This window comes from Peromyscus californicus, unplaced genomic scaffold (genome assembly GCF_007827085.1).
Source record: "Peromyscus californicus insignis strain IS unplaced genomic scaffold, ASM782708v3 Scaffold_1__1_contigs__length_55948999, whole genome shotgun sequence".
NCBI classification, from domain to species: Eukaryota; Metazoa; Chordata; class Mammalia; order Rodentia; family Cricetidae; genus Peromyscus; species Peromyscus californicus.
Window position 1 is genome coordinate 29,174,988 of NW_026294492.1, and position 22,713 is coordinate 29,197,700.

Genomic DNA, 22,713 nt, shown 5'->3' on the forward strand with positions numbered 1-22,713 from the left:
GAGTTTGTAAGAACACGCTGTAGCTGGTGTTGAAGAGAGACCCACACAGGGAGGGGCTAAATCAGCTGGGCCTGTGACAAAGGCTGGCAGCCTCAGCACCACCCCACCCCTCTCTCTCTCTTTCTCAGCACTAAGGTTTATATAAACGACAACAAAAATGACCTGACATGTTCATTTCTCATGTTCCTATTTCTAGCGTCAAACCTTAACAAGAAGTCAACACAGCGGAACACACGGGAATCATCTCTCAGCGTATTTTAAAGGCTCAGGTCCATTGCTAGCTAGTCTTGAAAATCTACATTTCTGTTCTTGTTTATAACTATAAATGAGCAAGTTCATTTTAGCATTTACTCTTTATTGTGTGGTATGACGTACCTAGGTAATGCGAGCGTGAGCTGTCCTAAAATACCAACTCCAGTCTCTGCAGAAGCAACGTGGGCACCCTGTGCCCCCATACTTTACAATCTATTATTGGTGCTATTGGAAGTATGATAACACATGAGCAAGGGGGGAAAAGCTGATAATGAATAGGGTTTTTTTGGCAAATACACATATACAGCTTGCCAGGAGGCCCCAACGGAAACAAGACAAATAACACTTGATGTATTATCTATAAAATGTAGACTCTGCAATAAAAAGCCAAAGGCACATAAAAATATATTTCAACTTTAAAAATAACTTAGTTACAGTAATACCTTGCTTGTTTTTTTACCAACATGTAGCCGACAGTCAAACTTCCGCAACATGAAAATAATATACAGGGATATATATATGTATATATATATATAACCACAAGAAAAAACCCCCGGTCCCATAAGGTTGTTTGAAATATGAAAACAGTAAAATCTTAACACTGGAGAATTCGCTATGCTGAGCCCAAAAGATACAATATACAAAAGAGTCCAGGAAAAAAAGGCCTAGGTGTTAAGCAAGTTTAGATTTCCTTCGCACAACATGCTGTACAGCGCCTTGGAGAGACCCACTGACCCAGCCCTTACAGACAGCCTGGATTTCTGCCCGTCTGCAAACAAACAAAATTGAGCTGAACATCAGCATTGCCTGCTGAAAATGAGCTCTGACTCACTTCCTTTCTCTCTTTTTCTTTTTGCCAGGACAGGTTTTTTTTTTTTTTATTTTTTAAAATTATTGTTTTCAAAATTGTTTTTGCAAACAGGGCATGGCGGTTAAAAAAATATTTTGTAGGAACAGGAACGTTATTTTAGAAAATGCATTACATGGCTGAAAAAAAAAAAAAACCAGCCAGGGCAGCTCTTTCCATCAATTGTGGTTAGTTGAGTTTTTTGTTTTCTGCTTATTTTGGTACCTCTTACTCCAAAGGAAAAGAGCTGACTCCTGGTTACTTATTTTTATCCATGACATTCAGGACCTCATCCAAAAGTGAGGGCCCAAGATCCAGCTGCAGGGAGAGCAGGGAGCCTGTCAGGTCGGAGAGGGAGTCCTCTGATTTAGTCTTTGACTTCATGAGCTCGCAGGAGGCAGGATGCTCAAACATGTCCTCTGCAGGCCAGTCGGAGTACTGTTCAGACAGGCTGGAGGAGTGGCTGTCCCTGCCCTGGCTGGACTGAGATGCAGAACCACTGGAGCCCCACGAGGTGTCTCCCTGATGGACTGTCCCATTCTCCAACAGACTACTTTTCTCCTGGGCTTTCTCTTCCATGACAGGCTCACAGCTGAGCCGTGGCAACTTAGGACGCCCAAAGGACTCCTGCTTGGAATTAAATGTCACTGGTGACAATAAGGGCAGCATGAGAGCCTGGGATCCTCCGATAGTTGGGAGGGAGATGGCATTTTTGAGCACTGGGGAGGGCGTTTCTGTGAACATCGAGTCCGAGGTGCTGTTGGCCCGGAAGAAGTCATTATGCCCAGGGAACTGGCCGGAGTGGGCTTTCTCTTGGCTTCCAGGCAAGAGCTCATAGTTTCCTTGAAGGAAGGAAATATCTCCAAAGACATCATGCTGGCCCTCTTTGCCGATGTGAATGGTGTGACGAAAGTCCCCCAGGGGAGGACTGATCATATCAGGGGACAGAATGTCCCTCAGCTTAAATTTCTTTCCCTTCTTGTTGTTGGCCGCTTTCAGGTAGATTGGGGTCTTGGCGGGCATTTTGGAATCTAAGAATGTCTATTTCACAGATGGGGAAAAGGCGACCTTCTTCACAGGTATCCCACACTTCCCAAAAAATCCTTTTTGATAAGAACAGTCACATTATTTTCTTTTTCCTCAAGTGGCTCTGAAATGACGGAGTCTGAGAGAGCTTGCTCAGCGCAGGACCATGTGTGTCTTCCTGGAAAGCCGGCTACATCATCCAGTTCCTTCTACAGCGTGGAGAAACCTGGAAAAGAAACCAAAGCAGGTTACGGTTGCCCATCCTTTAAGGTCCACTCTGGCCTACTATTCCCCAGGAATTCATTATCTCAGTGCCTGGAAATAACAGCAAGGCCACTTTGCACCCAAAGCCCAACTTATTTGCTTCCCCTAACTATGATAAGAACTTTAATCTCAGCGGGGATTCACTAGTGTTGGTCTTAGTCCAGGGGAAAACAGAAAAAGAAGTACTTAGCCCCTGAACCTAGAACATCAGTACTTTTTAAACACGGCCATGGTTTTATGAACACCTCTAAGATTTTAGTCTCCCTTCTTCTGAAAACTGCTCTCAAGGGACTAGAGACAAAGCTTAGCAGTTAGAAGAACTTGCTGTTCTTGTAGGAGACCTGGGTTCAAATCCCAACACCCACAGGAGGGCTCACAACTGTCTGTACCTCCACCTCTAGGGGATCTAATGTCTTCTTCTGACCTCCATGGTAGTAGGCATGCATGTGGTACAACATACCTACATGCAGGCACTCATAGATACACATAAAAACAACCTTTGGAGTAAAAAACAAAACAAAAAAACAAAAAACAAAACAAAACAACAACAACAAAACCACCTGCCAGCAGCATAAGACCAAGTGGGTCCGTTTTAAAATTATCCTTTCTTTGCTTCGAATGCACACTAACAAGACTGACAGCGATTGATTGTTGATTTCCGGACACAAATGAAATCAAATGGCCAGCCCTCAAGGAAGGAGGCTGGAAATTATCATTTAATAAGTGACACTGATTGTTATATACTGTTTCAAGAAAACCTTACTGGAATGCATTCTTACAAATGGGGAGATGAGATTAAGTGTGTTGGGGGGACAAACACACCGCTAGAATAGAGGGACGCTACAGCTGGATTCAAGTTGTGGTAGACAGGAAACTGAGCTGCCAAGGACTCCAGGACTTAACAGTGTTCTGGGATGAAAGCGAAAGAGCCGCCCTATTTCAAAGGAAACACACGTGACCATATATAATAAGTTGAGCTGCCCCGGAGGATCTTTAGGAACATCAACGATAAGGTGAGTGTCCTCTCTCTAGGGAGGAGGCATTGTAAGGTAGCCCTCCCGCCTCCTGGTGCTAATGCCTTAACAGATCCAACTGTGATTTGCTTCTATCCAAAGAAATATGGCAGCAGCGGTCACTCCCTGGTTAGGTAACATTACAGAAGACCCCGTCGGAGCTGAAGAGGAGCGGGGAGGGAAAGAAAGAGAGTAAAGGAAGGGAGGGGGGTGGAGAGAGGGTGAGAACGAAGAGAGCAGGCGTCCGAGTGCTCACACATGTCCATGCACTTGAGCAAGCTCCTTTGCTGGCTGGGAGGTAGAAATCTGTTTACCCCATCCAGCCTCTGATGAGACACAGCTCTGGCCCAGACCTTGGTCACATCCCCCGTGAGGTCCAGGCTCTAAACCCTGCCCAGATACCCTCAGAAACCATGACTTAATCTAAGTGGATACTAATGCAGGTAAATTGTTAAAACCAACACATCCTCTCTGTAGACACTATACGCTGTGAGTAAAGCGCAGAGCGGGTCGAGAGAAGGTCTAGGCACATCAGCCCCTCCCTTGCTGATGAGAGACTTACCTTTTGAACATCCCCCTCCATCCCATCTACCCCCAGAGCTGACAGTGAGAGGCTAAAACTGCCTGTCTTCTCTGCCTGTCCCCCGGCACCGAGACTAACAATCCAGACTCCGAGGACTGGGTCAGATGGTGCCTTGAAGACAGTCACATTTGCTTGGCAGCAGCTGGGGGGCCCTTACATCTGTTCCACATTTCTCTCCTTTCAGCAAGAGTTTGAAATTCACTTATCAGTGACAGGTGACAGGGACCGTGCTCCACCACCCACTGGCAAAGGTTAACAGCTCCCTCTGTCTGGGAACTGGCTTATCCGGCATGCGCCAGCATGCTGGCCAGCCACCCAGGCCTGAGAAGGCAGCGAAGGTTGAGTAGAAGACACCCAGCCCCACTTGGCTCTGTGTGTGAGGAGGAGGTAACAGGTTCACTCTTGCTGAGAGTGTGCTGGCCACAGAGCCACCACACGTAATAGGACTTCAGGTCCTGAAGTTCTTCTTCACCTCTGACTTGGGTCTTGTCTCAATATCAAAAGGAGAAACCTTACAAAGAGGGTGTGCTGGTAAATGCCTGAAATGTCAGCACTAGAGAGGTGCAGTCAGAAGGATCATGACTTCAAGGTCATCCTGGGCTAGTTCAAGGCCGTTCTGAGATACTTGAGATCCTATTGTACAAAACCAACAACCACAAAAAGCTGAATCCTTGGTAGACCGGATAAATTATCTTCCTTATAATATAGATACACTACACAAAGCCCCAACCTAGGGCCCCGGTGACACTTTCCTGCCCCAGGAGGTGGTAGGCAATCCCAGGGAAGAACTGCCCCCTGGGACAGTATTATCAGCTCACGGGGCCAGGATGGCAGCTGCCATGGAAAACATTTGCAGCTTGCCACTGATGCCTGCCTGAGGTCTGCCGGGGGTTACATAAGGCCAAGAAATACCCAGGGCAGGGCAATCCAGAACAGTTCCTATTCTGCAAATGAACAAGGACAGGGGATGGTATGGAGGAGAAAGAGAAGAAATAGTTGCTCCTATCTGAGGGAGGTGTGTTCAGTACCAAGGCTCCCTGGCTGGGCCTCTTAAAGCAGCCCCTGCCTGGCTACAGACATTGTGGCCTTTTAGCCAGAGGCTCCCTTGGCTTGGTAAAGGCTGGGGTTTATGTTGGTGGCATGAAGACAAAAAGAGACCAGAGATATGGGGGGGGAGGAGCAGTGGCGGGGGGGGGGGAGACACGACCAAGGAGGGGACTGTGAGAAGACTACATAAACAGAGAAGAGGATGCCAGACGCCATGTGCCAGGCCTAACAGCTGTCAGATACAATGAAAGGGTGTTTTGATTTTTAAACAGGGGGTTTCAGACAAAAACAGCAGCTCTCCCATTTAAAAGAGTTGGCGTGTGCAGTGCTGGGCAGCGTCCGGTAGCTCTGACCCAGTCCTCGTGTGTCCTCTCCCAGGATCCCTGACTCCTCCCGGCCCTGCTTATCAGCGAGTGGATCTGCTTTCCCTTTCCAGGCCCTTGGCTCTCCCGACACTATTTCTGCCGCAGCTTACACAGAAAGCTGAAGCCTTCCCTAGTAAGAAGTGGTATTTACTGAAGGGCTCCCTACTTTGTCACAATGCTTCACTCTCCCGCTCACCAGAGCCCAAGAGGCTCCCGCTAGAATGTTCAATGTCCCCATTTACAAATGAGACACTACTGGGGTACAGACACTGAGTCACCCTGCCAAGACAGCGTACGGGAGCCAGGAGTGGCTCCCAGGCTGAGGTGGCAAGACATTTAGACAGCACAGTCTCTGGGAACTTAGCTCCCAAGTTACCAAGGGACTGCATTCCCGAGCCTGTTGGAGACACAAATGCACACAGAGCCGAGGAAGATGGGGAAGAGGCTTCTGCGTACGTGACGGTGGGAGGGTGAACAGCCCTCGCCTCCGTCCGGGGCAGTTGGACGATGTCTTTCCAGACAACAATTCACATGTCCTTGGACTCAGATACCCTATATAGGGCCTTAGTTCACTTAAAGATATGGGAGATACTGTGTACAAGGCTAGCCAATCAAACATCTGTAATAGCCAAGAGTTGGAAACAAACCTAGTTGTCGACCTGCCAAAGATCTGTACAGATGGTCCAGCCACACAAGTTAGTAGTATTTACATCTAAGAAGGAAAGACACTTTTAACACAGCCATAGGCGAAGAGCCCAGGGATGCACATGTTCAAAGGAAGAAAAGGGAGGTCCAGAAGTGAAGTATGTAATCTGACTGCATCGGCTTGTATATCTATAAAATGTACCTATAAGATACCTAAGAAACTAGCAATGCGGAGTGACCTCGGAGAGCAAGAGTGAATGTAAAGGGCAGAGGTGAAAAGGAAACATTCACGCTGATCCTCTGTGATTTCAGGTTTCCGAACCCGGTGAATGAACTGGCTATTTTAATCATAAAAATATAACAAATCATGTGTAGGACTCAGACACCGGCTTAGGGAGCCGATTTTGCACAGGGTACTTAGGTCTGGCAAAATCCTGCTGTCATATGATCAGAATTCATCACTGTGCCTCAGTCACGAGTCCACCACCAGCATGAACTCCGGCTCAGCCAGGCACCAAGGGTGCTGGTCACTGGCATCGCATCGGGCCACCTTTCCGTATCTTCGCCCATTTCCTTCCATCAAGAGTTTACTGTCCCCTCTCCGGTGTTTCCAGCTCTCTCTAGCATTTGTGCGCTCTCACTGTCTTCCTGGATCTATTAAAGACAGAAAGACCATTCTCAAACCCCCATCCCTTGACTCTGAAATCTGAAGTCTTCGTGACTGCATTCCCATAGTGTACAGGTTATGGGTTTCCTTCACTACGATGAGAGTTGATAACACTCTTCTGGGAAGTTAGACTCCTTAGAAGACAAACACTCAAGTTCTGGGCACTGGCAAGGGAAGCTTCCCCAACAAAAGCCCAGCTCCCAGCCAACCATTAGGCATCCTCTCCCAAAGACACAGAGGATATCCAGCTTCTGATGGACGTGTTCCTACTTGCACAGTACCTGTGAGGAATTCAAGGATGTTGGGGTAGTTTGGATGTGATTGGCCCCCATAAGCTCAAAGGGAGTGGCACTATTAGGAGGTGTGGCTTTGTCGGAGTGGGTGTGGCCTTGCTGGAGGAAGTGTGTCACTGTGGGGGCGGGCCTTGAGCTCTCCTATGCTCAAGAGATGCCCAGTGTCTCAGTTCACTTCCTGCTGCCTTCTGATCAAGATGTAGCCAGCACCACGTCTGTTTACACGCCATGTGCCACCGTGACAATAATGGACTAAACCTCTCAAACTGTAAGCCATCCCAGTGAAATGTTCTGCCTTTGTAAGAGTTGCTGTGGTCACAGTGTCTCCTCAGAGCAATAGAAACCCTAACTAGGACAGATGTCAAGACCCAGAGCAAGACCTTAGGGGATATGAAAGGCATATCCCCTGATAGGGAAGGCAGATGGTGGGTTGTCACTCCTGTATGAGTCTAGGTAACTCTAGTTATTCACTTGTGACTACCTTAAGCATATATAGCAGATGATAATTCTTTAAAAACCCACAGCAGTAACAATGATTATAGGAAAAACTGAACCACTTCTTCACTGCTGATTATTGGGGGAAGGGAGGATGAGAGGGCTTCATAACCAAACCTGTTTTAGCTTCCATCCTGTCAGGGTCATAGGTATGTACCACTCTGTCCACCTTTGTTTCCTCTCATTTTTATCCAATAAATGGAAACAGTGTCTCACTCTCTAGCCTAAGCTGTCCTAGAACTCACTAGGTAGCCCAGGCAGGCCTCAGCTGGTAGTTATCCTCCTGCCTTGGCCCTGCCAAGTGTTGAGTCTGCAGGCAGAAGGCGCCATATCCAGCTTGCTTCCCACTAAGGTGATGGCCTTATCATCTATTTCTTCTATCAGTCTCTTGGCAAACCAAATAATGCTGCTAAACATACTGTGGTGGCTGTTCTTGGTTGTCAACTTGACTACACGTAGAATGAACTAGAATCCAGAAATGGAGGGCACACCTGTGAGAGATTGTCTGCTTGGTTTGAAGTGGGTGAATCTGCTTCTAGTCCAGATCTTTGAGGTAGGAAGACACACCTTTAATGTGGGCCACACCTTGTGCTGGAAGCCTATATAAGGACAAAAAAGAAGGAAGCCTTTGCTCTTTGTCTGCTTGCTCTCACCTTGCTAGCACACACATTCCTTCACTGGCGCTGGAGCCTCCTTCCTGGGGATTCCAGCATATACTGAAGACCAGCTCAGACACCTAGCCTTGTGGGACTGAGCAACTACTAGACTCTTGGACTTTCCATTCACAGTTAGTCATTGTTGGGTTAGCCGGACTGCAGCCTGAGGGTCATTCCAATAAATCCCCTTTATATTGAGAGAGAGCGAGAGAGCGAGAGAGCGAGAGACAGACAGAGAGACTCATTCCCTAAGTTCTATGACTCTAGAGAACCCTGACTAATACATATACCGAAATAAGGAAGCAGACAGCAAGGGAGTGTGGGGTTAGGGTTATAAAAAAAAACAAATTACTGACTGAAAAGCCAATTCTTGAATTGCTCAGAATTGAGTGTACTGGCAGCTTACTCGGTTCTGAAAAGAACAAAGAGGTTGAAATATTTTGGGGGAAATCCATTTATTTTAAGAAAGGAATGCTTGGTTTGTCTACTAATTATTTTTAGATTAATCCTTAGTGGGGAGAAAGGATACAAAAAAAAAAAAAAAATGCCCTGCATCCTGCAAAACAGGTTGCGATGTTAATTCAAAGCCCACGTGAGAAAACAAGGGTAGGTTGTGTGCGCAAGGATGCTGCCTTCCTGAGGGACTTGTTCCTTTCCTTGTAGGAAGTGAGCTGGAATTCGAACTCCCCTTTCTGACTTGGTTACACATCATTCAGGGGCATCCCAACTTTTTTTTTTCCCTCATCAGTACTGGGTACGGGACCCAGGGCCTAAGCATATGTTCAGGCACTGAATCACCATGCCCAAATTCTGACCATCTCTCCCCTTTGTCCTTCTGCCCCAGCACAGTAACCACAAGCCCTCCCCTGGCACCAGCCACGGCAGCACCATACGCACATTAAAAAGCACGAGCATTGTTCCTCTTTTCTCTATAAACCCACAGTCTTAGGAAGCCTGATGGGATAACGGCCCTCCACCTTGCTCCCAGCCTCAGCATCTTTCTCTCGGCCACCGACTGGGAGAAGCAAGCAGTGACTTCTCGGGTCCCGCCCTTGCACTCAGACTCCAGAACTGCGCTGGCCTCTGGGCTCTACTCTTCGGAAGCCTAAGGGCTACCTGGAACGGGTTTCTACAAGTTCTGAGGAGGGCAACTGGAGGTGAACCCAGAAGGTGAAAGAACACTAAGGAAACACTAATCTTCAGTGATCTGAAGGCTTCATTTCACTGTAATGAAAAAGAGATTAACTTGTTCAGGGAGGGCCCTAGGGCAACCAAGCAGAAAATACCAGGATGCAGATTTTGACCTCTTCTCTGGAGAGGAACCCAGGGGGATGCCACGGAGGGTGAAGAGCGGACAATGTATATTCTATAGAAGGAGGGCCTCACAGGGGGAGGAGCCTGTACCCAGCACCTCCCCCAAGGTCCATGGATGGCATTAGCCCTCCCACAGGGGAACACACTCACTAATTTCCCCACGGTTCCATTTCACACTCCCCTATAAACAGGCCCACAGACTTGCCCCTGAAAAGGCTTTCTGTTCAAACACAGCTATGTTTTCACTTACTAATGACTAGCCAGCCTTTGGTGTCAGGAAACTTAAGCCTTACTACAAAGCGGCTCCTCAGGCCAGTCCTTTTGCGAACCTCAGCAGGGGGCTTCTCCCGGGAAAGAATTTCGAAATTCACAGAAGAATTTTGGCATTAGACATTCAACACTGAACTTAAAGGTGGAAAAAATAAAATCCAAGACCAAAGAAGAGCCCGGCAACAGCATCCTAAAGGGCATGCTTTTCATATTTCTGGCGGGTTCTGCTCCACCCATCAGAAGATAAGATGCCTTTGCTATCTTTAGAGTCTTATCTTCTGCCCAGGGTTCCTAAACTGAGGACAGAGCAGCATATGGCAAGACTGTGAGCTTCCATGAGCCCCGAGTTCCTAGCTGCTGAGCTCGGCCCTCCAAAGCCTCGCCAGACTGAGCAGGCTGTATTTTATGAACCCACTCAGAAAGTCTGATACGCCCACCTTCAATTATTTATAAATGGACTTCTCACTTATGATTAAACAACAGCTTGTATTTACCTTCCTTTTACAACCCCAATTATATAGGGGCCCACAAAAAAAAAAAAAAAAAAAAAACCATGTGGGAGACTCAATGCTAATTTACGTACACTCCTTACATTTATAGGACTTAATTGCACTATTTGAAAGATTTTTTAAAAGCAAAACTAAATGACAGGACGCCTACCTCCCAAGGTACTAACCTTGTGAAGAGAGCCCATTAGGGCATTTTTTTCCTTATAAAAGTAAGTTACAAGGGCAGACTCTATGGACATTGATTCCTGACGGTTATAACGAGGTAAGCCGAGGGCGAGTTCTCTCATGCCTGGTTCATTTTGCATGACTGGTTTTTACAGGGACTTAGCCTCAGTGCTGGCCAGAAGCACCCAGCAGGTACTCTAGTTTGACAAGTAGGAATCCAATGAGGCCATTACTGTGAGCTGCTCACCCGCCCCGTAACTAATGGATCCGGCTTGGTCTGTCATGATACAAGGACAATATCAATACAGAAAGAATTTTGAACCTCTTTTTTTGCAGCGCTGTTCAGTCAGTACAGACTTTGCCCCAAAGCCAAGATCTCCCAAGACTGCTTAGGTGCTCGAAAAGTAAAGCGAGACAAACCCTGCTAACATTTACACCAGCAGTTGCCTGTGCAGAACTCCAGTTCTGACAGTAGTACCATCAAATGATGCAAAATAGGTTGACGGGTGACTAGAAATTCTGACTGTGGACTCTTCAGAGCCCTGAAGAGAGGCGATCTCTAGTCCTTTGCTGTTATGCTACATCCTCAATGTGCATTCTGAATCCTCCTTTGGGGTCACAAAAGGGACAGAGAGGGGATTTCCAAGCTAGCTTCCTATCTTGTTGGGGCTGTCTATAGTCACCCATGCTCCCTGATGGGTTAAAACAGGCTTCCCTGAATCACATCTACTCTGGGTATGTGGCCATTCCACTGTCAACCATTTCTACAGAAGACTCCCCTAGGTTAACTATACCCTTGTCTATATACACAGATTTGAACGAATGCATGCATGCATGCTCTAACTAGACTGAAAACTTCTACAAGCACAAACTGGGTCTCACTTATCATTCTATTTTGTCTGCTACAACAATCGCGCAGCACACGGTAAACTCCGAATTTGGAAATATTCAATCCATAACCAACTCGATTTTTCCATCACAAGAGACAGGACGATTGGCCCCAAGAAAGCCCCCCACAGTGTAAGTGACTCGGTAGATGAGGCCAATCTGAAGTGCCTGGGCTCTCTAAAGAGTTTACACATGGACTAGCTAACAGACAAGGGCTTGCTGTGAGTCAGGCAGGTTTTAGCTCATGCAATACTTAGACCACACCATCTAGGAAACAGCCTTGAATTAAGTCCATGCTTCAGGTCAATCATCAGGAGCCAGGATTTCTGCCACATCTCCACCGTCGATTTGATAACATGGTACCTACTAACCCAAACTGTCTCTCCCTGAGGTCCAGCAGCACCAGAAGAAAGGATGCATTGAGATCGCAGTAGCAATGATCAGAAGACACTAACTTGACCCTGTCAGACACCCACAATGGGTGGAAAAGGTCCTACACACTCGCCCTTCCAGCTCTAACTCACCGCAACTTCTTCGTATTTTTGCTATTATGAAAAATAATCTCAAAAGGAATTTGACTTTGTGGTTAAGGTCAAAAGATTAAAAATTTAAAGCAACAATAAACCTCTGAGCCTCAAGGAAAAAAAACAAACATCCTGTTCTTAGAAAATATCCAGTGTTGATAATTCTCTTCCCAGAGGAAGCACATGCATGCGGCAGTGAACAGTCTCGGGGCTCAGCTGGACGGGGACAATAGCGCTCTCCGTCACCATTCACACTTTACTTCCCTCCGCACTTTCTGAAACCAAGGATTCTGTGTCCCTAGGTGGAATGTCCTCCTTACCTTCTGACCATCAAACACTGCTTATAACATCCTCTGAGATCTGCTTCACAGCCATTTCCTTCCTGGAGGAAGTGTTCCCAAACTCACCTCACGTAATCCCGCTTCACTGCTGCGTGGCTGGGGGCGTTCTTAGGTATTGTGTAGGACTGACGTCATTTGTTGTTTTCCTGTTTTCTGGCTTTGAGATTTGTATGACTATCTCAAGCGTAAGGTGAGCCATGGTGCTATACATGAGAGCTCTGATGAGTCTTTTCATATGCTGGCCACTAACAGAAGCCCCGCGGTTTTCACTCCATAAGCTCATTTGCTTTCTTCCCATCTCTTATGTCAAGAGCCTACAAATAGGCCAGCCAGATCTAGGCCCTTACCTGTTTTGGTGAATAAAGTTTTATTGGAACACACAACGAATGGGCATTTGTTTTTGTACTCTCCACAGATCAGCAGTTCTCCACGGATGGCAGTTTTGCACCCACAGCAAGTAACACGTAACAAATATCTGCAGACATTTTTGATCCTGCGGCCTTAGGTGGAAGGGATTGGTCAGTGGCGTCTCAGGACACAGGACAAGAATGCTGTTGAACACCCTCCATTTCCTAGAACAGTTCCTCAAAGAAAATAACTATCAGGACTTGAGTCTCAATAGAACTGAAGTTGGGAGGCCGTAGCAGAATTGACACTGCTGTACAAGATCAGATTTCATAGATGGGCAGAGAATGCATGCGGCCCTCAAAGCATAAAATATCAATGACCCCTTACTGAAAGGGTTTGTACCCTTGCCTTAGAAGCTTGCATCTCTACAGGGCTAGGGGACTGTTGTCCACCCCAACCCCTCAATCACACCCTGCACTTCTAACGATAACTTTCAGAGAAGAACTTCAGCTCACACATACCTACTTAAGAATAGATCAGAAACACTTAAAGTGGGCCAGGGCCAGTCTTTAGGTAGAGAAATCGAAAGTAAGCTCTTAGAAATATTGCCATGGCAACAAAACATACGATTGGTGTTTTGTTTTCTCACTGAAGTAGCTACTGGTAGGTCTGAGAGTTATACACTGAGGGACTTGCTGTGTGGGGTCCGAGCTGTACATCCCACTGTGCACAGTAAGTAGGAGTATTCTCCCACGGACCGGAAATTGAAATCAATAGGCGAAATAGTGGCTCTTCTCAGAGGATTGGAGAAGCACCGGATTTCTCTCCTGCATTCTGGGGTTCCCCGCTTTGCTTTCCTGGGGAACTCCATCTTCCCTCCCCCTGGCTGCCCATGGTGAGGACCTCCTGGAAATGCCAACACACAGCTGTCGTCCCAACTTCTCCCTAGCCATGGTCCCCTGTCAGGTCCAAAGTCCTGCCACCGAGTTTCTCCTCATTCGCTTCTATTGTCTCTCTGTGGTACATTTGCTCCCTATCTTCTTACCTAGAATCCACCGCAATCTTAAAACCCTGGAGGGGCAGGCCCACGATTACTGTCTGGAGATAGGCTAGCATAGAACAGAACACCTTATAACACGAGGTTCTCCACACAGACAAACTGAGGAGCTGCCCAGTCCCACAGCTCTAGCTCTTCCCGGTTGCCAAGGCCTCGGGAGCTCCTTAGCATTGTGTGTGCACCTGACATCTACCAACCATCACACATCTACCAACCATCACACTGCACTGGACTTACTGCTCCCTTGCCCAACACCCCCATTAGGCTGTTAGCCACGCGAACAAACTATCTTAATCATAAAAGGTGCTAAAGAGAGCAGATATTTGTGAAAGAGATGGTTACAGGGGAAATGACTTCTACTCATGACCGCAGAGTACAAACAAGCTTCTTATGAAGACTATTTCAGATCTTCCAGTTACACCCAGGTCCAACTGAAAGAGTGAGACCCTGTTGAAATGATGAGCCCAGCTTGCTGCTCTCTCCTCTTACAGAACTTGGCTTATGTGGCCTAAAAGCATACGAGGAAATCTCAGGAAACTACAATGGGCACTCTATAGCAAAGGGATGCCCAAGGTGGAGCGGGCAACAGCCACAGGAAAGGACTCCACTTCACGTGAGAACAGATTTCCAGGACTTAAGGAGGATGGAATGTCTCAAGGGCCAGCAAATACCTGTCCCTATCTGGTCACTTTGTAGAGCCTTTGAAAAGCTGTACCAAGTAGTTAAACATACACACAGTCAAATTGTTTTCAAAAAAAGGGATGAGACTCCTTGTGGATAGTCGCATCTATTTTTAGCGAAATTGAGAAATATGGCTAAGCAGGCACAGGCAAGTTCCCGCAGAACCTCATTTCCTTCGCGTCTCTGGTGAGAGCTGCTAGGTGGGTAGCTTACATAGGAAACTGACACAGGCCGAGCCTGAAGAGAATCCTGCTGACAGGACAAATACCCAAAGGACACAGCAGTGGCACTTATCTCTAGCCAGCAAGGGACCCACGTGCCAGTGACAGACCAGGGTTTAAAATTACCTTAAAAGACTCGAGTAGGGGCAGGATAAAGTCAACAGGAATCAAGTGAATAAGTAGGAAGTCCTGCATTTGGGTTAAAGCTAATTACATAATCGCGTAAGTGCAGAATGAGGCAGGATGTGGCTGGCAGCTCTTATAAAAACAGACCTGGGCATTAGCTTACCACAAGCTCACTTGTGAGCTGACATTTTGAGGTGACGGCTGAAAAAGCTATAGCCCTCAGAGGCTCCTTGCCCAGACCCCAAGCAGCATGAGACTTTTCCGGACCCTGCTTTGCTGGAACCTCTCTGGAGACCCCATGTTCTGAGGTGTTCTAGAAGCCAGCGGCCATAACAATACTTTCTATCAGCGTATACCATTTCTGTCCTCCCCCTTCCTGGTATCAGGGTGCTAATCAATGCCAGTGACTTCCTCTTAAGACTTGGGTTTCCTCCTCTGCAAATTTGAAACAGAATGGTGGGCATCTTCTCAGGGCATGCCGTGCTTGGCAAAGGGCTGGTAGGCACTGAGCTCTAATGCAAGGGAGACACTGCTTTGGTTTTAGTTAATTCCAGATATAATCAAGATGACAACCAAGAACAGCCATCACAGAAGTTTCTTCCAATTTTATTTCTTTTAGACTTTAGGCTCTGGTCACCTGATAGATTTTTTTTTTATGTACACAGAAGTGGGCACCAGATCTCATTGTGGTTGCTGGAAATTGAACTCAGGACCTCTGGAAGAGCAGCTGGTGCTCTTAACCTCTGAGCCATCTCTCCAGGCCGGATTGTTTTAACTAAAGGGTAAAGTCTTCTAAATGATGTGGTTCGAAAAGTCAAACTTTCCCCTTCCTTAAGACAAAACTGAACACGAAAACAATTCCTGTTTTGACTCCATACACAGGAGCTGAGACCCAACTGAGTGTGCCCTGCCCGGCTGGTGGCAGCAATCGCCTCCTCCCAGGTGAGCCCCTGCATTAAGGAGTCCTTAATGAAGGATCTAGAATAAAGCCCACCAGCATGAGCCTGCACCAAGCTTACCATCACGCCCAACTCAGCATGACCAGAAGGCATTTCACTCTGAAGACATCTGAACGGAAGAAAACCATGCCTAGTTTGGGGCTGTGGCCTGTTTAAAGAGACCCATGTGGCTCCAGCTTCTGTGTACTGTCACCTAGCCCAAGGCTGGCCACTCACATATTCATCAACAGCCAACAGCCACTAAAGAACTGTGCAGAACCTGGTGCTGTTCTAGGAAAGGAGGCCATGGTAATGATGCACAGTGTGTAGAGAAAGATAAGAGCCTTGAATAAATGGTTCACAGGCTGTGGAGAGGTCTGCCTTAGTGACAGGAAATCCAAGCACCCTGGTGCTCTCAGTGGACATCTGGGCATCATAATTGTCCCAGGGGCAAAAGAAGCCTCTGTGGAGGTGGCTGCTTCTCAGTTGTACTCTGAAAATGTCCTGGCGTGGGCTCCCCCTAAGTCTACAGTATTCTCACAAGGCATGGCCACCAGGCCACCTCCCCTTGAATGTGAATGTTCTATAGCCAAGAAGAAATGACTTTAATAAGCTGGGCAAGTGATAATGATTTCATAACAATTTACAAGATGCTAGAGGAAGAATTGGATGGTATGGCTAGGACTAAATTGTCCACTTGATAGTTTCACTGGGGAAATAAGAATGCTTAGATAAAGCAGGTTCAGCCTCTGCTCTCCAGACAGCTTAATTAGGCAGTCGTAGGAACCAATAAATTATTGATACGACAGTTCGTGCTGTAATCTCAGCACTCAGGAAGTGGAGGAAGGGGCCTGTGAGTTCTAAGCCAGCCTGGACTACACAAAACTCTCTCAAAAATTAGATAGATAGATAGATAGATAGATAGATAGATAGATAGATAGATAATTTAAAAGATCATTCTAAATGCAGTAAGTTCCACCCAGAAGAAAGCACAGGATGCTGTGACATGCCCCAGAAAAGGAAAAAGAATGATAATTACGGGAATTGAGAGCTGGCTGCCTCCCCCATTTCTTCAGATGAGAAGGGGAGTATTTGCCTTGTGAACAGCTGGTCATCCCAAAGTGTATGGCCCCCATTCCTGCTGGGATTAAAAAAAAAACAAAAAACCAATGTTGTCAGCCTAAACTGACCCTAGGCAAAAATTAAATAAATAAAGGGTAAGATATCAAATACATCCTCAAATGACCAAACCAGATTTCACTGGAAACGTGTTTGTGTGTTTTAAAGATGAGTGTAGCCTAAATGATTGTGATGTATTTGAATAGTACAGGTCTTTCTCAACTAGATGCATGACAGAGATCTATCATTGACAAGACGTGTCTATAAATACGACCTTCAGGATGTCACCAGAACAAGACAGATTCCCAAATGTGTAAGCTGTCCAAACAGAAGCCTGCCTTTGAAGTCCTCGCCTTCCAGCCTGCTCTTCCAAGGCCGCTCTTTATTATTAGCACGACAGGCTATGCTAATAGGTCACGTGGATACTGGCTTATTGAAATCTAGAGTTAGGGATGATCTGAGCTCATCTAACCCCAAATCCTGTTAGAGATGAGAAACAGACTCTGAGAGAGGCCAGAATCACACCATTCAGATCCACATCAAGACGTCCTCCTATGTTTTCAGATCTAGTCCTTGCTACATTTTGATCGTCCCCGGGTAATTCCGGGTTAGTTTTACCAAACAGAGCCACCACGGATTTGCCAGCATCTTGCTGGCATGCTCTTCCAGCCCTATTCCTCTCCTGCCTGCAGCTCAGCAGGGACAGGCTGCAAGTCTGTGCAGCTGTGACTTGGTGCTCCCCAGAGAGAGTTTTCTACCAGAGCAGTCGCTGTGAGGGCGAAACACTGTGGGACACAGTAGAAGCTCTCTCCACAGGGAGAGTCACTGCACACTGGTGTGGCAGGGACTCTGCGACATCCGTCAGGAAGGGGACGTCATCAAACTGGCTTTCCACAGGACCCTTTCCAGATCTTCCTGAGTCTTAAGGGATGCTTTAGGTGCCAGCCTGTTGGGGCACTGCAGGAATGTGACAACTGCAACACTGTTTCATAAAGAGCCAAAGGCTAGAAGCCCAATCCTAACTTTCTGAAATGTGCAAACAGCTTCCGAATCACAAAATATCTTTTGTTTTTCAAACTTCCTACTAAAGAGTTCTATTGTGAGCTAATCATTTAGGCAAGCAGTAATGACCACACAATCTTACAGTGCGGCTCATCAGCTTCCATACACAATTTGGCTCCTTAGAAGTAGTCTTTGGGGAGGGGGACTGGGGATAAGGGGTGCTGGGTACTGTGGTACCTGCATGTAATTCCAGAATTCAGGAGGCTGAGACAGAAGGATCAAGCATTCAAGGTCAACCTGGGTCGTAGAAGCCCTGTCTCAAAAATCAAGACAAGAAACAAAAACAAAACCACAGCGAAATAGCTATTGTTTTAATGCCTGTGTTTCCTACTATAAAGCCATACAGTTAGATTTAAAGGCTACTTTTCCACCAGAGGCCCTGGCACACTGTCTGTTATCACTCCACTCTGATAAAAGTTGCCATTGAAGTGCATCAAAGCCAAAGGAAACACTTTTTTTTTTTTAAAGAAAAAAAGAAAACCAACAAAACAATAACAACAAAAAACCTCCCCTGATTAATTGCTAATTGCTGTAGATTTGACTAGTTACTTGTCAGAGTTTGTAGGATGTTGTTTTGTTTTGTCATCTCTAAAGGAAGGGAGCAGGAAGGGAGAAAATTCCAGATCAGGATGGACAGCCCCAACTCCGGGGCAATTTCCAGACCTTGTCCTGGGGACGGAGCAGCAGACTTCACAACTGATGAGAAGCAGGGACCGGGATTGTCCTGGGCAAGCATGCTTAGCTTCTAAGGCCTCTTGGCTCTATCTTTCACGGCAGACATTTATCTAGCTGCATCCAGGGCATGTGCACCACTGTCACAGGCCCCCCATCTGCAAGGACAGAGGTCAGGGCCTTCCTGCCCAACCTTCTGTGGTTCCTGATCACCCTGGAACTCTCAGGGCAGTATATCACTACCCAACAGGCACTGAGTATCCTCTGAGTGCCAGGGGCTGCAAGCCAGGCTTCCTGGATATAATGTCTTACCAGGCATTGTTCCTTAGCCCTACTACCTCTGGTGGATCCAAGGACATGGCCTACATGGGGGCTGTATTCATTCCTGGATACTGGAATGCCTTGTTGCCAGCTGGGGCATGGCTTTCTGGTGTCAGGGTCCCACATTTTTCACCTAATGAGTTCCTTTGTTTATGGTGTAAACTGCTTAGACCAACTCTAGCAGTTTCACATTAGCTCTGCTGTAGAAGAACAAGGTCACCACATACAAGACTGAGCCACCCTTAATAATTAAGTAATTCAAGTTGTATTCCCTAGGGCTGGCAATTACTCCCTTTGGGTGGTGATATGATGAGATAGAATAATATAAAATGAGTTCCTCTCCAGAGGCCAAAAGCCGTAACAGTCATCATATGTAATAGCTCCCCTACCCTTCCTCCCAGACAATGGAGGTGTGCTATTCAGTACGAGGTCAAAGATATCTGAGTTCAAACCATACTTAGCCGTGTAACCTTGACCAAATGACAAAACTCTTCAGAGCCTCAGCTCTCATCTGGAAAGGAAGTACCATACCACACATCTAAAAGACTAGCTACGGAGTTGTTATATGAGACAATCACGTAAGCTAAGTCACTTGTCCAGCACCACACAAGCACTATATGCAAGATCCAGGCAACGTGCCCCGGCAGTCTGATGCCCAGTTAATAACTTCAGGCTTCTCCAGTCCCTGAACTCAAAAGGGCACTCAGACAAACCCATTTAGGTATGTTCTCTACTGTCTAATTTGGGGCAAACTATATAACTGGCCTGTCTTCAGTCACTACACCTGTAAAACGCAGATCCTACCCACCTTCTTTCATGGAATGATTATTTAGAAGTAAAGGAGTTAATGTAGGCAATGGGAAGAGTACTTAGCTTAGCACTTAGGACAGGCTTTATGCTGGAATTACTTTTGATGTCCCAACAACATGCTCTATACAATTTATGTTCTTATTCAATTATAAGAAAAACATGTCCGTGCGATTCTAGTTAGAAAGAAACTAGGCTGAGCCTACATAAAATCAGACTGAAGCAAGAGCCATAATTATTAATAATAATAATAACAATAACAATAAAAAATCAGCACAGTATTCCTGGGGGCTTTTTAGGTCAGGAATTGTATTCGACCCACTGGATAAATGCTATGCCTAATGGGCAAAGAGCTTGTGAAAACTTTATGGCTTGGTTAAAAACCTTAGGGTGATGTAGGCTAAAGCGATTTTATCCCCGATGCTGTTGAATAGCAGGAATTTTACAAGTGGAAAAAGGGCAGCTTTTGTGAACATGTCAGACATAAAACAAAACACCACGTTAACGGGGAAGCTGGAGAGCAGACAGGGGCCAACCGGCTCGGGGAGCTGTTACAGCTTTCTCTGCATCCTGGATCACATTTAAGTTCACCATAAAAAGCAAAAAAGAAAATGTGCAGTACTTTAGCGGCTTTTCTAGGTGCTGTTAAAATGCAAGGCAGAATTTCAGGGCTCAGATTAGCGGGGTGGGAGGGAGCTCATCTTACTTCATGTCTTCAGGGGCTGCCCCAGCCTCAGCACCATGTTCCAATCATGGAATTCAGAATGCAAATCTCTAGCAGATGAGATGGCTGGGAAGCAGAAACTGCCATGGACCCAGAAGGCTTCCAAAGTTCTCTAAACATCCCATCTGTGAGCCCAGGGGCCGGTAGTCCTGTCTCATGCCATGGGTGGGGCCTATGGGGAAACCTAGACACTTCCAGATGGACTGTCAACCATTCCTTGAAAATAGCTCTCATCGCGTAGTTCACACCTGACAATTGCAGACATTTCACAACTGCCTCATGTCTGAGTCCCTCGTTCAGAAAAAGGTGTTTGTGTATACTGATATCTGAACTGTCCATCAAGCCACAATGGTGGAGACGTCTAGAACGGTCCAGAAGTTGTGCTACCTAGTGGAGTCCTTAGATGAAAGATCTTTTTTTTTATAAGTTGAAACATCGCAGGAGTCTTTTAATGGACTTGGGGATGCCCCTGGGGCATACCGACTGCCTCCTGGTGAGGCTTATTTCTCCCTGTGATGTTAAGGGGGAAGTCCTAAGTCTGGATCGGCTATTAAAGCAGGGACATCTGCTACCCTCCTAATATTTTCAAGGCCAGTACCCCTCCTCCACCCCCCTTCCAGAACTCAAGGATTTTTTTTTCCAAGGGCTACAAGCTGCCAGGGTGGGAAAAGACAGAAGAAATCTTGTCTCCCTAACGTATCCATCAGTTCCCTCCCTAGAGCCCCCTACACACTGCACACCTCAGCAGCCCACTCCCCCAAATACACCAAAGCTGCACGGATGCATGTTCCAGTCCCTGCCTGACATTCCTCGTCCCACCCTCGTTTTAATTCACTCACTTTTTTTTTTTTTTAAACACAATGAAATTACTTGACTGTCAGCCTGGGCTGCACTCTGGGGCTTTTACACAGATGTACTCCGAGCTTTGATGCTGTGGTCCGCGCAGCTCGTCTGTGCCACAGCCGGCTCGGTAATGTAACATTCAAGTGCATATTTATTTTTAAACTGACCTCTCCTAGACGGTGCAGTATAAAGCAGGTCCTGCCAAAAAAATATGCTACTTTCTATTTATAAGATGAAACACATGCCTTCCCTCCCAAAGGCGAGAGAGGGGGGGTGGGGGAGTATAATAATTCATAAAGAAAAAAAAAATGACTGGCCAGATCCATTCGTCCTCACATGCCTGTGTCAAGACACTTAGTGAGGAAGACGAGGAAGAGAAAAAGAAGAGGAGGAGGAGGCGGCAGAGGAGGAGCAAAGATCTTGTAAATGCTTCAGTTGTTCAGAAACCACAGTGAAAAAAAGAAAAAAAAAATTTCAACTGCCAGATCTGCAGGTTGGAGCCTCCGCTGCCTCTGTCAGCAAGGAAACAGCAGAGCTGAGCGGTGCACCTACATGTGCCGCCCGCCCGGGTGCAAACACAACCAGAGGGGCGCGATAGCCAAGTGCGGTTTGTTCTGATGGAAAAACGTAACACGCGCCCAGAATGGCTGTCAATAACTCGGAGGGGGCCCCACCCAAAAGAAGTAGGCGCGGACGGCAGAGCTCTGTGTCCTGATCCCCTCTGGGACGGCTCCATGTCCCTTTTGGTCCTCCGGACATCAGCTCAAGAAGGCGGTGCCCTGGGTTATCCCCTCACCCTTGATAAAGTCTTCCAAGCCCAACACACCAGCACGAGCTGGAAGGGACTAAGGTTGACCGTGGTGGGACAGACTCACAGGTGGAGAAGCAGCCTGGGCTCTTACACACTCACCAGCAAGCAGCCGCTGAGGCTCGTCGCTTCTGCCCGGGGGCCGGGCGTCGGCCCGGGTCGCCTCCCGGAGGGCGCAGGCAATCCTCGCAGCCGCCGCCGCCGGGGCGCGCAGAGGCGGAGGGGCGGCGACGGTTCACCGCGTACTCTGCTCCGGGGACTGTGCGCGGAGTCTCCTCCCCGGGAGGGCAGCGGCCGCGGAACCCGGTGGGTGGCTCGGTGTGCGTCCCCGCTGCTGCTGCGCTGCCAGCCAGCGGCCGTTGCAAGGGTCCGCAACACTGAGCGCGCGGCGGCTCGACGCGCGGCCTCAACCTGCCGAGGGCGGGGCCCGGGAGCGGGGCGGGGCGGGGCGGGGCCCGGGAGCGGGGCGGGGCGGGGCCCGGGAGCGGGGCGGGGCGGGGCTGGTGAGGCCAGGGCAAGGGCGGGGAGAAGGGGTGCTCGGCCGCCGGCCCGCCCGCCCGGGGACCCTCCCTCCGCCGTACCTGTCCCCAGCCCCGCCAGACAGGCGGCAGCGCGGCCCCGGGCTCTTGGAGGACAATGGGTGCCCACTGTCACCTTCCCAGTCCCCACTTGCCCCGCGATGTGGCTTCTCTCAGAGTCAAAGCCTCCCGTGGGGCGGGGTTGGGGGGGGTCTCTTGGGCACAAAGAAAAGTGGCTGGGGTGCTCTCTTCAAAGAGGGGGACCCCCCCCCGGAGCGTGGCTGCCTGCACGGTGCGGGAGGAC

General features: G+C 47.7%; 1 protein-coding gene across 1 annotated transcript; it reads right to left on the minus strand.

Annotated features, from left to right (window-relative positions):
• Nucleotides 1–632: 632 nt before the first annotated feature.
• On the minus strand, nucleotides 633–22,107 carry Cdc42ep3 (CDC42 effector protein 3). Its single transcript, XM_052746331.1, has 2 exons — nucleotides 21,994–22,107; nucleotides 633–2,351 (listed from the first exon to the last, which is right to left on the minus strand). The coding sequence occupies exon 2, from the start codon at nucleotides 2,120–2,122 to the stop codon at nucleotides 1,358–1,360; it is 765 nt and encodes a 254-aa protein (XP_052602291.1). The 5' UTR covers nucleotides 2,123–2,351; nucleotides 21,994–22,107; the 3' UTR covers nucleotides 633–1,357.
• Nucleotides 22,108–22,713: the final 606 nt, after the last annotated feature.

What these genes read in the sequence shown, in the direction of transcription:
- Cdc42ep3 (XM_052746331.1), bottom strand. Translation starts at nt 2,122, where the DNA reads ATGCCCGCCAAGACCCCAATCTACCTGAAAGCGGCCAACAACAAGAAG.